The sequence below is a fragment of the Electrophorus electricus genome, chromosome 2 (genome assembly GCF_013358815.1).
Source record: "Electrophorus electricus isolate fEleEle1 chromosome 2, fEleEle1.pri, whole genome shotgun sequence".
Taxonomy (NCBI): Eukaryota; Metazoa; Chordata; class Actinopteri; order Gymnotiformes; family Gymnotidae; genus Electrophorus; species Electrophorus electricus.
In genome coordinates this window covers 412,449-427,448 of record NC_049536.1, presented here as the reverse complement: position 1 = coordinate 427,448, position 15,000 = coordinate 412,449, and the positions used below count along the sequence as shown (strand labels likewise).

Here is a 15,000-nt window from a genome sequence, read left to right as displayed (position 1 = left end):
CTATCATCTGCCTCTCCCTCCAGAGCCTGCTGCTCTGGCTCCTCCTCTTCCTCTACAAGCTCCTCCTCTTCCTCTATAGCGTGTTGCTCAACATCGCCTCCTTCCTGCTCGGCGGTGACCTCCTCTGCTTCCTGGTCCAGTTCTTCCTCTGGTTCTGTAGGTCCATCTTCCTGCTGTTCTGGTTCTGGACTGGTGCAATAGTGCGGCTCATGCTCATGATCTGAGGAACAGCCACAGAGAACTAACATTTGACATTTACTACCATGTACTTACTCTTGAGTGTCTCACACACACACACACACACCCACACACACACACCAGCCTAAACAGGAGCTTGTCTCCTAGATAAGCATAAAAACACTCTTCATCTGCACACAAGAGATGCACAATTTTGTCGGTCAGGATATCAAAATATATGAAACCATTTAAATGCTGAGAGAATGAAACTGTAACAATCTAAGAGAGTGTAGTGTGTGTGTGTGTGTGTGTGTGTGTGTCCACATACACACACACATTCCTACACACACACTGCAGATACACTTTCACACTTTTGGCGTCTATTTCTAAATGAGGATGCTTACCTGGCTCGGAGGGTGGGTATGACGTAAGAGATGTGTCCTGGTCCTTTTGTGAGGTCATATAAGAGGGCGTGTCACTCTGTGGTGATTGACAGGCATGTGAAGAGCTCTGAGTGAGTCCACGAGGAGGAGAGAGCAGACGTTCTCTCTCATACTCCTGCACAGCCAATCGCTCAGCAGCCTTAAACCTTGGTAAGAGAGGGGGGAGGGGAAAGCGGGAGAGAGAGAGAGAGGGAGGGAGAGAGAGAGTGGGAGAGAGGGAGGGAGAGAGAGTGAGAGAGAGAGAGAGGGAGAGAGGGGGAGAAAGAGAGAGAGAGAGAGTGGGAGAGAGGGAGAGAGAGAGTGGGAGAGAGAGAGAGAGGGAGAGAGGGAGGGAGAGAGAGAGAGAGAGAGAGAGAGGGAGGGAGAGAGGGGGAGAAAGAGAGAGAGAGAGGGAGAGAGGGAAAGAGAGAGGGAGAAAGAGAGAGTGGGAGAGAGGGAGAGAGAGAGTGGGAGAGAGAGAGGGAGAGAGGGAGGGAGAGAGAGAGAGGGAGGGAGAGAGAGTGGGAGAGTGGGAGAGAGAGAGAGAGAGAGAGAGTGAGAAAGGAGGAAATATTGAAAAATTTTGATTAAAAGTGAACAACATTGCAAGAAACTTCAAGAAAATGAAAGTACACATACTTTTATATAAACACTACTTAAAAACACACCAGTCTAACACACACTACTCTATGGTACTGGCATTAACAAGCCGAGCAGTGAGAGAGTGCCCTCTGCTGGTGGTATTAGCAGGCAGCGCAGTGAGAGAGCGCCCTCTGTAGGTTGGTCTCTGTAGGAGGCAGATCTTTTATCTTTTAGTGTCATGGCTCCAAATCTCTGGATCACGTTACCTCAATCTCTCCATCTCTGGTCTTCACTTTCTTCTTTCAAATCCCAACTTAAAACACACCTCTTTTCTCAACACTGTTCATCACCTTTTCTGTTAGTTGTTAATTAATATTTTTTCATCTATAATCTCTATTTGTATTGTAATTGTAAAGTGACCTTGAGTTTTAGGTGCTATATAAATTAATCTCAGTAGAGATGTGTTGTATGGAGCAGCACACCTGAGGCAGATAAAAGTGTGTGGAGACAGGACTAGAGGGCCCACTCACCTCTCCTCTCGGGCCTGTCTGGCCTCCTCCATGTTCACAACAAAGTCCCGACTACAGAGACCGAGGGAGCGAGAGCGAAAGAGAAGGAGAGAGAGACAGAGAGAAGGAGAGAGGGATGGAGAGAGCAGGGGAGGAGAGGGGAGAGGAAAAGCAGAAATTAACCGTGAGCTTTCATAAACATGCAACAGCTTTAATCAGCATACGTACTACTGTGTATTTATATAATTTATATAAGTCTGACACCCAAGAGCACTTTACAAAGGAGCTCTGGCATTGGCAAAAACCGACAAACATCCACTAATAACAAGATAATAAAGGAAGAATAATAATATGTTTAAAAAGATAGCAAAAAGAATATTAATAATGTTTAATAAGATAACTAAAGGAATATTAATAGTGTTGAATAAGATCATAAGAGAATATTAAAAATGTTGAATTCAAGATTACAAAAAGAATATTAATAATGTTTAATGAGATAAGAGAAAGAATATTAATAATGTTTAATAAGATAAGAGGAAGAATATTAATAATGTTTAATGAGATATGAGAAAGAATATTAATAATGTTTAATAAGCGGAAGAATAATAATGTTTAATCAGAGAAGAGAAAGAATATTAATAATGTTTAATAAGAGAAAGAATATTAATAATGTTTAATAAGATAAGAGGAAGAATATTAATAATGTTTAAGATAAGAGAAATAATTATTAATAATTAATAATGATTAATAAGACCATAAGAAGAATATTAATAATGATTAATAGAACCATAAGAAGAATATTAATAATGTTTAATAAGATTGTCACGGAAGGCTCCTCCCCTCATGAGTCACGTCGTATGGACCGCTGCGTGCAGGGGGATTCACATGTGTACTGTTTGTAACCACGCCCCCAGGACTGCACACACCTTGCACAGGGTTTAGTGATACACGTTTGTCTGTCTATTTAAACCTGTCAGTGTGTACATTCCTGTTGGTCATTGTCGCTACATATGTGGTAATGTCAATCTCTGTAGCTGTAACGTTAGTTTGTGTAGTCACGTGTCAATGTGTATGTGTTCTTCGTTTAATGTTAAGTGTAGAGTCATGTGTACTGTAAGTGTCATGTGTGAGTGCCACCTGTGTCGTATGTGTTTAATGTTAATAAATGTCTTGCACCGTCGAGGAAGTCTGTGCATCCTGCCCCGCGCCCTGCGGCACTCGGGCCAGCAGCGTTGCAAAGAAAGGAGGAAGAATATTAATAAGTTTAATAAGATAAAAATATATATATATTAATAATTAGAAAGATAACAAAAAGTATAATAATAATGTTTAATGAGATAAGAGAAAGAATATTAATAATGTTTAATAAGATCATAAGAAAGATACTAATAATGTTTAATAAGATCAGAGGAAGAATATTAATAATGTTTAATAAGATCATAAGAAGGATATTAATAATGTTTAATGAGATAAGAGAAAGAATATTAATAATGTGTAATAAGATCAGAGGAAGTATATTAATAATGTTTAATAAGATCATAAGAAAGATATTAATAATGTTTAATAAGGTCATAAGAAGTATATTAATAATGTTTAATAAGATAAGACGAAGAATATTAATAATGTTTAATGAGATCATAGTGAGAGGGACCTGTAGCGATTCCTCTCCTCTCTCTCTATCCTCTGCAGTCGCTCCTCTCGTTCAATCCTCCTCCTTTCTCGCTCGGCCGCCAGAGACTCCTGATGCTGCCGATAGGAAGAGGAGAGTAGTCCCCCCTGAGGAAGCCTGAGAGAGGGAGAGAGAGAGGGAGAGAGAGGGAGAGAGAGAGAGAGGGAGAGAGAGAGGGAGAGAGAGAGAAACTGCTAAAATATGTAAGTCACTGTAAATAAGATAAATGACATCAATGTGTGTGAAAAGTGTGCGTGATGAGTGCTTACCTAACAGTCTGTGGATAGACAGGTGTAGATGGAGAATTAAGAGCAGATAATGACTTTCCTTGGCTGAGAGAGGGAGTGAGAAAGAGAGGGAGTAAGAGAGAGAGAGAGAGAGATTATAAAGGTTATCAGCAGTGTTGAAGCAGGGTTAATACGTGAGTTCAGGAGTGCAGTATGGAGAAACACACTCTTACTGAACACAATGAGAAAATAAAACACACATATGAAACAGTCAAAGAGTGTATTGTGGAGCGTGTCACAAAACAGGAGAGGGAGAAGAGCAAAACGTGCTTAAAGCCAAAAAAAGTGTGAAAAAGGTGACTCAGAAGTGACGTCAGTCTGCCTGCTGAGGGTTGACACACACACACACACACACGGTGTTCATAACATCGTTTTAGTAAACTGAGAGAAATTTGCCACAGTAGAAGTGTGAGACACAAAGGTTTCCAGTGCTTTTATAGGTCAAAAGTGAAGGTCAGTGGCCTTGGTGAAGAGTCCCAGCATCCCCACACTGGATTATGAGAAATCTAGTTTCCCCACTGTAGGTGTGTACCTGGCGCTGCTCCTCTGGTCAGGCCCCGCCTCCTCCTCTGTGTCATAGGAGAAGAGGTGAAATGGGGAGTGGGGGAGGTAGGGGAGGTACTGGAGGGGGCGGGCAGAGCCACGCAGGGGCGGAGTCACTTCGGAGGAGGGCGGGACACTGATGCAAGACTTGCGGTGGGCCATCAGAGAGACCAGCAGAGATGGCTGCTCAACAGCGCACCCCCTGGTCACCTGAGCACTCCTCTCATCCTCCTCCTCCTCCCTGCCGGGGTGGTCTGACGCACCGCTAACACACCCGGGCAGCAGGTCGAGGGAGGAAGTGTTTAGCTAACACACATCATTCTTCACAGTTATAGCAGTGGTTTAGTGATCACTTCTAACAGTTCAGAGCCATTTGAAGGGAGACCCAGAGACAGCCCCTGTTTATGTACACTAAACACTAATAACACTAACACTAACAGCACTAGCAACACTAAACACTAACAACACTAAACACTAACAACACTAACACTAACAATACTAACACTAACAACATTAAACACTAACAACACTAACACTAAACACTAACAACACTAAACACTAATGATAACCTAAACACTAACAACACTAACACTAAACACTAACAACACTAAATACTAACACTAACAACACTAACAATAAACACTAACAGCACTAACACTAACAACACTAACAATACTAAACATGAACTACAACAACAGTATCTAAAACAAAACTTCAAATTCCAAACACCTGAACACCAGGGAAATGTCTGTGTTTGAGCTGGCTAATTTGATTCCTGGGCAGAACAATAACAACTAACACTAACAACACTAACACTAAACACTAACAACACTAAATACTAACACTAACAACACTAACTAAACACTAACAGTAACAACACTAACAACACTAACAATACTAAACACTAACAATAACAACATTAAACACTGACACTAACAACACTAAACACTAACAAAATTAACACTAACAACACTAACACTAACAATACTAAACATGAACTACAACAACACTATCTAAAATGAAACTTTAAATTCCAAACACCTGAACACCAGGCAAATGTCTGTGTTTGAGCTGGCTAATTTTATTCCTGGGCAGAAGAAGAGACAGTCCAGTGGAGCAGTGTTTTGTGTGTGTGTGTGTGTGTGTGTGTGCGCGTGTGTGTGCAGGGTACATAAAAGCATTGGAATGGTACATGAAAATGGACAGAAAAGAGATAAAAGTTCACTTCTACACCACAAATACTGCATGCAAATCTCCATCACAACACTGACTCTAGAATCAATCAAACCTGACTGTAATGTCTGGATCATTTCAGAATGAGAGGTGAGATAAGACTGAGACAGATGGGAGAAGACGCAAGATGCCACCTGGAGTAGCAGAACACCTAAGTGCATTCTGATAAAATTCTCCCTCTTCATCACCATCACTAACATCACCTGAGCTTGGCTGGAGTATCCCCTGTGCCCTTACACTCCTCCTGTCTACATAAAGAAGGGTGGAGGGATAGGAGAGACAGTGTGTGTGTGTGTGTGTGGGCGTGTGTGTGTGCGTGCATGCGTGTGACACACCTCTCACTCATATTTTCCTTCCTCTGTCTGCTTAAGGGCTGTTGGTGTGGATGGTGAGGGGAGGAGTGGCCTGTGCTGCCCAATGAGTGCCTAGGACTGCGACGTCTCTCCAGGCCACACCCCTCTGTACCACCAACACTGGACCTGCTACGTTCACGACCACCAGTGGGCAGGGCCTGGTCATCATCACCATCCTTATGACGAAGAGATGCCTAAGGGTCAAGTGGGGAAATAAGACATCTTAACATCATCTAAACACTCATATCTTAACACCATCTAAACACAGTTTGGTTTGAGAGAGAGAGGGAGAGAAGAGAGGGAGACAAAGTGAGAGAGAGGGAGAGATAGAGAGAGAGAAGAGAGGGAGAGAGAGGTGCTGTCCACCTCATAGATGTTGAGCTGTTCCAGTAGGTCTCGGTCGGTGCTTTTGCGTGTGAAGTGTCTGTTGGTCACAGTCTCCATACCCTGTTCCTCCAGCACATCCACCAGGTCATAGAAAGAGTCCTGATCAGGCAGACAGGCCAGTGTCTGCAGGGAATAGAGACCAGGACGTCAGACGTGTGTATGTGTGCGCGTGTGTGTGCGCGTGTATATGTATGTGTATATGTGTGTGTATGTGTGTGTGTGTGTGTGTGTGTGTGCGTGTGCATGCGTGCGTGTGTGTGTGGCGGGGGGGGGTATGTATGTGTGTGTGTGTGTGTGTGTGTGTGTGTGCGTGCGCATGTATATGTATGTGTATATGTGTGTGTGTGTGTGTGTGTGTGTGTACCTTGTTGATGAGGGTCATGGTATACACCAGCAGCTCTGTGTCTACTCCATCTTTCTCACCTAAAATCTCCATGGCATTGGACCACTGTTTCTGCCCTAAACAAACAAAAAACATACACACATACAAACAAACATCCATCCATCAGTCAATAGGTCAAATGATTATTAATTAGATGTTGTCACTACAGAAGTGTGTTAGCATATGTGTGTGTGAGTGTGTTTCTCTAAAGCTGTGTAAATATTCCATTATAGCCTGCGGATTATAGACATGTGAGTAAGAAAATACATCCAAGCATCTGGGGTTAACAGCTCTAGATAGATCAATAAATGAATTTATTTTAATCAGTAAACAATAATAATCAGTAATAATAAAGAATCAAAAAATGGATTGTTCCATGGACACAGATCAGCTAGTAGAGCCCAGAATTCAGAGTAAACATCATTGAGCCTTTAAGCTCACATAAATGGATAAAACTTCTAGAAGACATTAGATGTGCTCCAAATAAAGTTATTTTAATTTTTATTTGTGTGTGTGTATGTATCTATATGTGTGTGTGTGTATGTGTATGCATCTCTGTGTGTGTATCTGTGTGTGTGTATCTCTATGTGTGTATGTGCATCTCTGTGTGTGTGTATGTGTGTGTGTGTGTGTGTATACCTCTCTTTGTATCAACAGCACTGATAGCTTGAATGAGCAGTCTGGCATTTGATTCTGAATATTCCACAAACATCAGCAGCAGTTTCAGAGACGTCTTCACTACTAGACGAAACTACAGAAGATCACCATCAGAATCACTTTATTTGGTCAAGTATGTTAGACATAAAATAGACATGCAATAGACCTACAATAGACATACAATAGACATGCAATAGACACACATACAGTATTCATCATTTCTCTGTGCTACAACACCAGATTTGAATTTTAATTGCTACAAACCTTTTATCTGAATCAAAGCCAAACCCAGGTACTTACCTTTGAGCCAATTAGAGTGTAGAGCCACTGAACGGACTTACCTTTGAGCCAATTAGAGTGTAGAGCCACTGAACAGACTTACCTTTGAGCCAATCAGAGTGTAGAGCCACTGCATGGTCTCCGGATGAGCGATGACCCCATTCATTCCATCCACATACAGCATGATCTGACCCAGAGCTTACAGATATGGGACCAGAGAGGGAGAGAGGTGTTATTATTATAATTATTTTTATTATTGATGTTCTGTACCATCATTTATCTGTTATAACTTTTTAAAAATATTTTCTGCATATTATCCAACAGTAAATATACATTTAAAAGTAAGATTCTCAATAAGGTGGCAAAACTGCTCAGTATAGTAAAACCAACTGGAAATGTTTTTGGTCACAACAGTGACCAAAAGGATGCACTGTGATATTGGTTAATCTCATTCTACTGCAATAAATCCATATGTTCCTGAATGTACTGTAAAGGACAGACGTGTTTGAGCTGAGGCCCTGATGCACTGTGCGTGTGTGTGTGAATTCTATGGTTTTATGCTTTTACATATCAGGACATAATAAAAAGTCATCTGATCGTTAGCAGGTCTTATTGACACCCCATGATTCAATGAACCATGGTTAGTAGCAGTAACATGTAGTACTTGTTTTCTGTATGACCATGAGTCCTTTGTGTCGCCCTGCAGGAATTCTGGCCCACTCTTCTTTACAACGTTGTCTCATGACCAGAGCGGTTCAGTTGGGTTGAGGTCTGGGTTGACTGGGCCATTGTAACACCTTGATTCTTTTCTTTTCCACCATTCTGTTATAGATTTGCTTGTGTGTCTGGGATCATTGTCCCATTGGCCCAGTTTTGTCTAAGTTTTAGCTGTCAGATAGATGACCTCACACTTGATTCTAGAATAGTTTGCAATACAGAGGAGTAGAGGAGTTCATGGCTGACTCAGTGACTGCAAGGTGTCTACATTTACATTTACTGCATTTAGCTGACACTTTTATCCAAAAAAAAAGCCTACCAATTATGAATAATTGAGGGTTAAGTGTCTTCCTTAGGGGCCCAGCAGTGGCTTGAACAGGCAACAGTCTGATTACTAATCAAACACCTTCATCACTGAGCCACCACTGCCCTAGGGGCTGTGGCTAAGTGCTGTGGCTGCAAAATAAACCCAAATCATCACCCCTCCACCACTGTGTTTGACAGCTGGTATGTGGTTTGTGCTGAGATGCTGTGTCACCATATGTGATACTGTGATTTATGGACAAACATCTCCACTCTGGACAGTGTTCCAGGAGTCTTGTGGATTGTTCAGATGCAACTTAAACCATGCTGCCATGCTGTTTTTAGAAAGAAGAGGCTTTCTCCTGGCAACCCAAACCTGCCACACTTGTTCAGTCTTTTCCTAACAGTACTGTCATGAACCTGAACATGTAACATGCTATCTGAGGCCTGGTGAGTCTGTGAGGTTATGGGTGGTGGTGAAGTGTTGTGGGTGGTGTTATGGGTGATGCTGTAGTATTGCAGGTGGGGTTATGGATTGTGATGTAGTGTTGTGGATATTGATGTGGTGTTGTGGGTGGTGTTATGTGTGGTTGTGTGGTGTTATAGGTAGTGTTATGGGTGGTGGTTTAGTGTTGCAGGTGGTGTTACGTGTGATGGTGTAGTGTTGTAGGTGTTGTTATGGATTATAGCGTAATCTTGTGGGTGGGGTTTTGGATTGTGGTGTAGTGTTGTGGGTGGTGACATGGTGTTGTAGGTGATGTTATGGGTGGTGGTGTTGTGTTGCAGGTGGTGTTATGGGTGATGGTGTAGTGTTGTAGATGGTGGTATAGTGTTGCGGGTGGTGTTATGTCTGGTTGTGCGGTGTTGCAGGTGGTGTTGTAGGTGAGGTTATGGGTGGTGGTGTAGTGTTATGGGTGGTAGTGTAGTGTTGTGGACGGTGTAATGGGTGGTGTTATAGTGTTGTGGACGGTGTTATGGTTGGTGGTGTAGTGTTGTGGACAGTGTAATGGGTGGTGGTATAGTGTTGTGGACGATGTTATGGGTGGTGGTGTAGTGTTGTGGGCGGTGTTATGGGTGGTGGTGTAGTGTTGCGAATGGTGTAATGGGTGGTGGTGTGGTGTTGTGGGCGGTGTTATGGGTGGTGGTGTAGTGTTGTGAATGGTGTAATGGGTGGTGGTGTAGTGTTGTGGGTGGTGGTTTGTATTGTGTACCGCGAAGGATGTAGTTCTGGTAGTTCTGGTCAGCCTCAGCTCCAACCTTGATTAAACAGGTGAGTCCCTCTGCCATCACAAATGCATGCACAAGATCCTTATCATCCTACCACACACACACACACACATACACACACACACACACACACACACACACACACACACTTTTAATTACAAACTTCAGTATGAACATTGCATCTCTACACTTACTGGAAAGCCAAAGTGAGAAGTTGGACAGGAACAAATGTAACTGCTATCTACCCATGTGTTATCCAACCCCTCACCCTGAACAGGATGTGTGGTCAGGTTCAGGACATTCCACTGGCATGTCGACCCCCAGCGGTATGACCAATTCTGTACTGTACTGGCAGTGGTGCTGGAGTTACCCAAGCAAAGTTCACCAGATCTCCATTACAGATCTCCATTTCAGGAGTGCCATTACAGTAGAAGAGACCCTAGGCCAGTGCAGTCTGTACATATCTAAATACAACACACGGTCAGAATCTAGAAACACAACAAGAGTTCTACAGTAAACCAAACTGGAGAAATTGAATAATTAGAGAGAAAAGTAACCCTTCTGCTCATAACCTAATATATACTCTGTGTTCTATTGTAGACACACACACACAGCACAGGTGCCCCCCCCCACACACACACACAGAGCACAGGTGCACACACACGTGCATACAGACACACACACACACACACTCAGAAACACAGGTCTACATACACACACACACACAGAACACAGGTGCGCACACACACACACACACACACACACACACTCAGAAGCAGAGGTACACACACACACACACACACACACACACACACACACACACTCAGAAGCAGAGGTACACACACACACACACACACACACAAACACACACAAACAAACACACACACACACACACAGGTTCTGCATTCACTCTGTCACCAGACAGGCATCCAGGCCACGTGCAGCCTGCTGTTATAACAGAAATACACAGTTACCGTGGCAACAGTCTCTGCCAGTTGGACAGTAAGGTTCGCTGTGATTCCACTATTACTACAGCTGTGTGTGTGTCTTTGTGTATGTGTTCACTTATTAAGTGTGTTTCAATTACTATGACACTAGTGTGTTTTGTTTTCACACATTGACAGCTGCCTGTGTTTGTTTAACACTACTATGACAACTGTGTGTTTGTGTGTGTGTGTGTGGAAGTGTGTTTTACCTGAAAAATTTGTTTGAGTGAGAACAATGCCCTTCTCAGATCTCTCCCACTGCAATTGTACAGCTTTTCTGTGGAGAGAAACAGACAAAGAGCGACACAGAGAGTTAATAGTGTGTGTGTGTGTGTGTGTACATGTGTGTGAATCTGTGTGTTTATGAGTGTGTGTAGGTGTGTGAGAATGTGTATATGTGCATGAGTGTGAGTGTATACAGTCATGGCTATATTTTGGCTTTCACAAAGTTTGCTGCTTCAGTTTTTATGGTGACAATTTGCATTAACTCTAGATTGTGAAGAGTGATCAAATTAATTGCAATTAATTGCCAAGTCATTCCTTGCCATGAAAATGAACTTCATCACAAAAATCACTGCATTTCAGCTCTGCCACAAAATGGCCTGCCAACATCATTTCAGTGATCTTTTCTTTAGCTCAGGAGAAAGTGTTAACGAGGACAAGGCAGCTGATTTAATTCATCAAGAACTTTAAGGAGAGATGTTCAATTGCAGTGAAGAAGGCTTCAGGGCCAAAGAAAGTCAAGCAAGCGCCAGGACCGTCTCCTAAAGAGGATGCAGCTACGGGATCGGGTCACGACCAGTGCAGAGCTTGTTCAGGAATGGCAGAAGGCAGGTGTGAGTGCATCTGCACGCATAGTGAGGTGAAGGCTTTTGGAGGATGGCTTGGTGACAGGAAGGGCAGCAATGAAGCCACTTCTCTCCAAGAAGAATATCAAGGACAGACTGACATTCTACAGGAAGTACAGGGATTGGACTGCAGACGACTGCGGTAAAGTTATTTGTCTGCGGAAGAAAAGGTGAGCGCTACCATGAGTCCTGTGTCATGCCAACAGTGAGGCATCCTGAGACCATTCATGTGTGGGCTTGCTTCTCATCCAAGGGAGTGTGCTTGCTCAAAAAGGTGGGCTCTCCTCAGAAAGAGGGTGGACAAACAAAAACTGTGATCAAGCACTGATTAGTCAAGAATGGGTTGCCATCAGTCAAGATTTTGCCCAGAAGCTGATATCTTAGTCTTTGCTTAAACTGGATGTACACTGCCTGGCCAAAAAAAGGTCACTACCTGGATTTAACTAAGCAAATAGGTAAGAGCCTCCCATTGGATAATTACTGCATGGGTGATTATGTTTCAGCTGGCAACAAGTTATTTAACCCTAACTGATGGAGTGAGTAGCTTCTCATTTGTTAAACAACCATGTCGAAAGACACATCCTGTGGTCGTGGAAAAGATGTTAATCTGTTTCAGAAGGTTCAAATTTTTGGCATGCATCAAGCAGAGAAAACATCTAAGGAGATTGAAGAAACTACTAAAATTGGGTTAAGAACTGTCCAATGCATTATTAAAAAGTGGAAGGACAGTGGGGAAATATCATCTTCAAGGAAGGAATGTGGTCAGAAAAAAATCCTGAATGATCATGATCGGCGATCACTTAAACGTGTGGTGAAATCAAATCGTAGAAAAACAACAGCAGAACTCAGAGATATGTTTAATAGTGAAAGTAAGAGCATTTCTACACGCACAATACGAAGGGAACTCAAAGGATTGGGACTAAACAGCTGTGTAGCCTTGTCAGTGAGGCTAACCGGCAAAAAACGGCTTTAATTTGCTAGGGAGCATAAAGTTTGCACTCTGGAGCAATGGAAGAAGGTCATGTGGTCTGAGTCCAGATTTACCTTGTTCCAGAGTGATGGGTGCATCAGGGTAAGAAGAGAGGCGGCTGAAGTGATGCATCCATCATGCCTAGTGCCTACCGTACAAGCCTGTTTGGGCAGTGCTATGATCTGGGGTTGCTGCAGTTGGTCAGGTCTAGGTTCAGCAACGTTATGTGCCCAAAGAATGAGGTCAGCTGACTACCTTAATATACTGAACGACCAGGTTATTCCATCAATAGATTTTTTCTTCCCTGATAGCACAGGCATATTCCAAGATGACAATGCCAGGATTCATCAGGCTCAAATTGTGAAAGAGTGTGAAAGAGTGGTTCAGGGAGCATGAGACATCATTTTCACACATGGATTGGCCACTACAGAGTCCAGATCTGAACCCCATTGAGAATCTTTGGGATGTGCTGAAGACTTTACACAGTTGTCCAAATCCCCCATCATCAGTACAAGATCTTGGGGAAAACTTAATGCAACTCTGGACAGAAATAAATGTTGTGACATTGCAGAAGCTTGTGGAAACGATGCCACAGCGAATAATCAAAGCTAACGGCAGTCCTACGAAATATTAGCGTGTGTGAATTTTTTTTTGGCCAGGCAGTGTATTTGTCAATAAAAAGTTAAAAAACTTATGAAATGCTTAGAATTGTACTTCACTATACCATATAAACATCTGAAAAAGGATCTAAAAAAAGGCAGTAAACTTTGTGAAAACCAAAATTTGTGTCAGTCTCAAAACTTTTGGACATGACTGTGTGTCTGTGTTATATACATCTGAGTCAAAACTCTAATATAACTCAAAATCACCATATCACACTACTGCCTGCCCCAGAAATCAGGAGGAACACACACACGCACGCGCACACACACACACACACACACACACACACACACACACACTGGTTGTGTTGGTGACAGTGTTCCTGCTCCACATAAGCACTTCCCAATGGGACAAGATAATTAACATTCCAGAATAGACTGTGTGTGTGTGTGTGTGTGTGTGTGTGTGTGTGTGTGTGTGTGTGTGTGTGTGTGTGTGTGCACGCACGTGTGTACACGTGTGGTCTGAAATGTGGAGATGAATGTGCAATGTGGCGTTGGGTCTGGAATTTGGCTTTGAGGTAAAGTGGAGATACAGGTCACCTTCCTACAAGCTGCAATCCATTACCACCAATCAACACACTCAATCTGCCTGGTGTGACCACACACACACACACACACACACACACACACACACACACACACACACACACACTTGCAATTGTGTCACCCTACAAAAACCAGACACTCTCATTGATATCATCCTATTAAAACCAGTCACACTCCCATATGGAAGCATGTGTACACACACACACATGCACGCACACACATATATATACAAACACACACACTCGCAATTGTGTCACCCTACAAAAACCACACTCTAAATGATATCATCCTATTAAAACCAGTCACACTCCCATATGGAAGCATGTACACACACACACACACACGATTTCTCTAGAACTAAAGTGCTGATACTTGTGAAACATTCCAGAATGTGCAGCTGATCTAAAGTACGAAACAAACTGCTGTGTGTGTGTGTGTGTGTGTGTGTGTGTGTGTGTGTAGGGATGTGGTGAGCTGGTCTTAGGAGTGTTCTGCTCATGACCACACGGAGGCATTCATGGAGGCATTATTTATTTTGTAGAATATCTAATTTGTCAATGAATGTATCCAGTATCAATGTATAGTTTGAGCAATAATCTCCAGGCCTGCGTTGTAGGGAAGAGAGTGGGTATGCTCAGTGTGTGTGTGTGTGTGTGTGTGTGTGTGTGTGTGTGTGTGTGTGTGTGTGTGTGTGTGTGTGTGTGTGTGTTTGCACGTGCTCCCCAGTTCAGAAGTTCAGAAGAAGGTCTTTTCCTCTGCCAATACACTAGTCACCATAACGCCTGTAGATATTTGATTGTTTTAAGTAAACATTGCTAATGGGCTTCTCACCACTGCAGACAGATTTGTCAACACGCTAACATGTATGCATGTGTGTGTGTGTGAGAAAGAGAGAGTTTTTGTTTGGGCAGTCAGGAAGAGCCGTGGTTCTTTTATGGGTCATTTGTCTTTGACTTTTATGGTCTTAAGACTTTTATGGCTTTGTTTTTGTTGAGAAGTGTCTCTTGATAGGAACACACACACACACACACACACACACACACACACACACACACACACCACATACACACATGCACATACAGTTGCTAAAGCAGTCAATACTTCTCATATCTGTATCACATACATTTGGCCCGAGTGTATGTGGATTCCCCCTTCAACACTCTACTATTTCAAAGCAATAAGAAATACTGACATCAGTACTGCAATCATGAGCATCAGTGTAACTACCATGGTGATCTCTTAATTTTCATACAGACCT

The 15,000-nt window shown here is 42.7% G+C and overlaps 1 protein-coding gene across 4 annotated transcripts in view; it reads right to left on the bottom strand.

The window, feature by feature from the left end:
- The window catches only part of fhod3a (formin homology 2 domain containing 3a), a 40,578-nt gene that overhangs the window by 12,714 nt on the left and 12,864 nt on the right, over positions 1-15,000 (bottom strand). For 3 of the 4 annotated variants that reach the window (XM_027030984.2, XM_035523762.1, XM_027030982.2), the window contains exons 4-16: positions 10,923-10,990; positions 9,712-9,817; positions 7,584-7,678; positions 7,184-7,295; positions 6,527-6,621; positions 6,142-6,285; positions 5,758-5,969; positions 4,179-4,454; positions 3,629-3,691; positions 3,342-3,476; positions 1,712-1,762; positions 582-766; positions 1-220 (exon numbers count right to left, since the gene is read on the bottom strand). The exon at positions 1-220 is cut by the window's left edge. In XM_027030984.2, the coding sequence (XP_026886785.2) occupies positions 1-220; positions 582-766; positions 1,712-1,762; positions 3,342-3,476; positions 3,629-3,691; positions 4,179-4,454; positions 5,758-5,969; positions 6,142-6,285; positions 6,527-6,621; positions 7,184-7,295; positions 7,584-7,678; positions 9,712-9,817; positions 10,923-10,990 (1,762 nt within the window). The remainder of the gene's footprint in view (positions 221-581; positions 767-1,711; positions 1,763-3,341; positions 3,477-3,628; positions 3,692-4,178; positions 4,455-5,757; positions 5,970-6,141; positions 6,286-6,526; positions 6,622-7,183; positions 7,296-7,583; positions 7,679-9,711; positions 9,818-10,922; positions 10,991-15,000) is intronic. The other variant, XM_027030985.2, reaches the window with a different exon arrangement.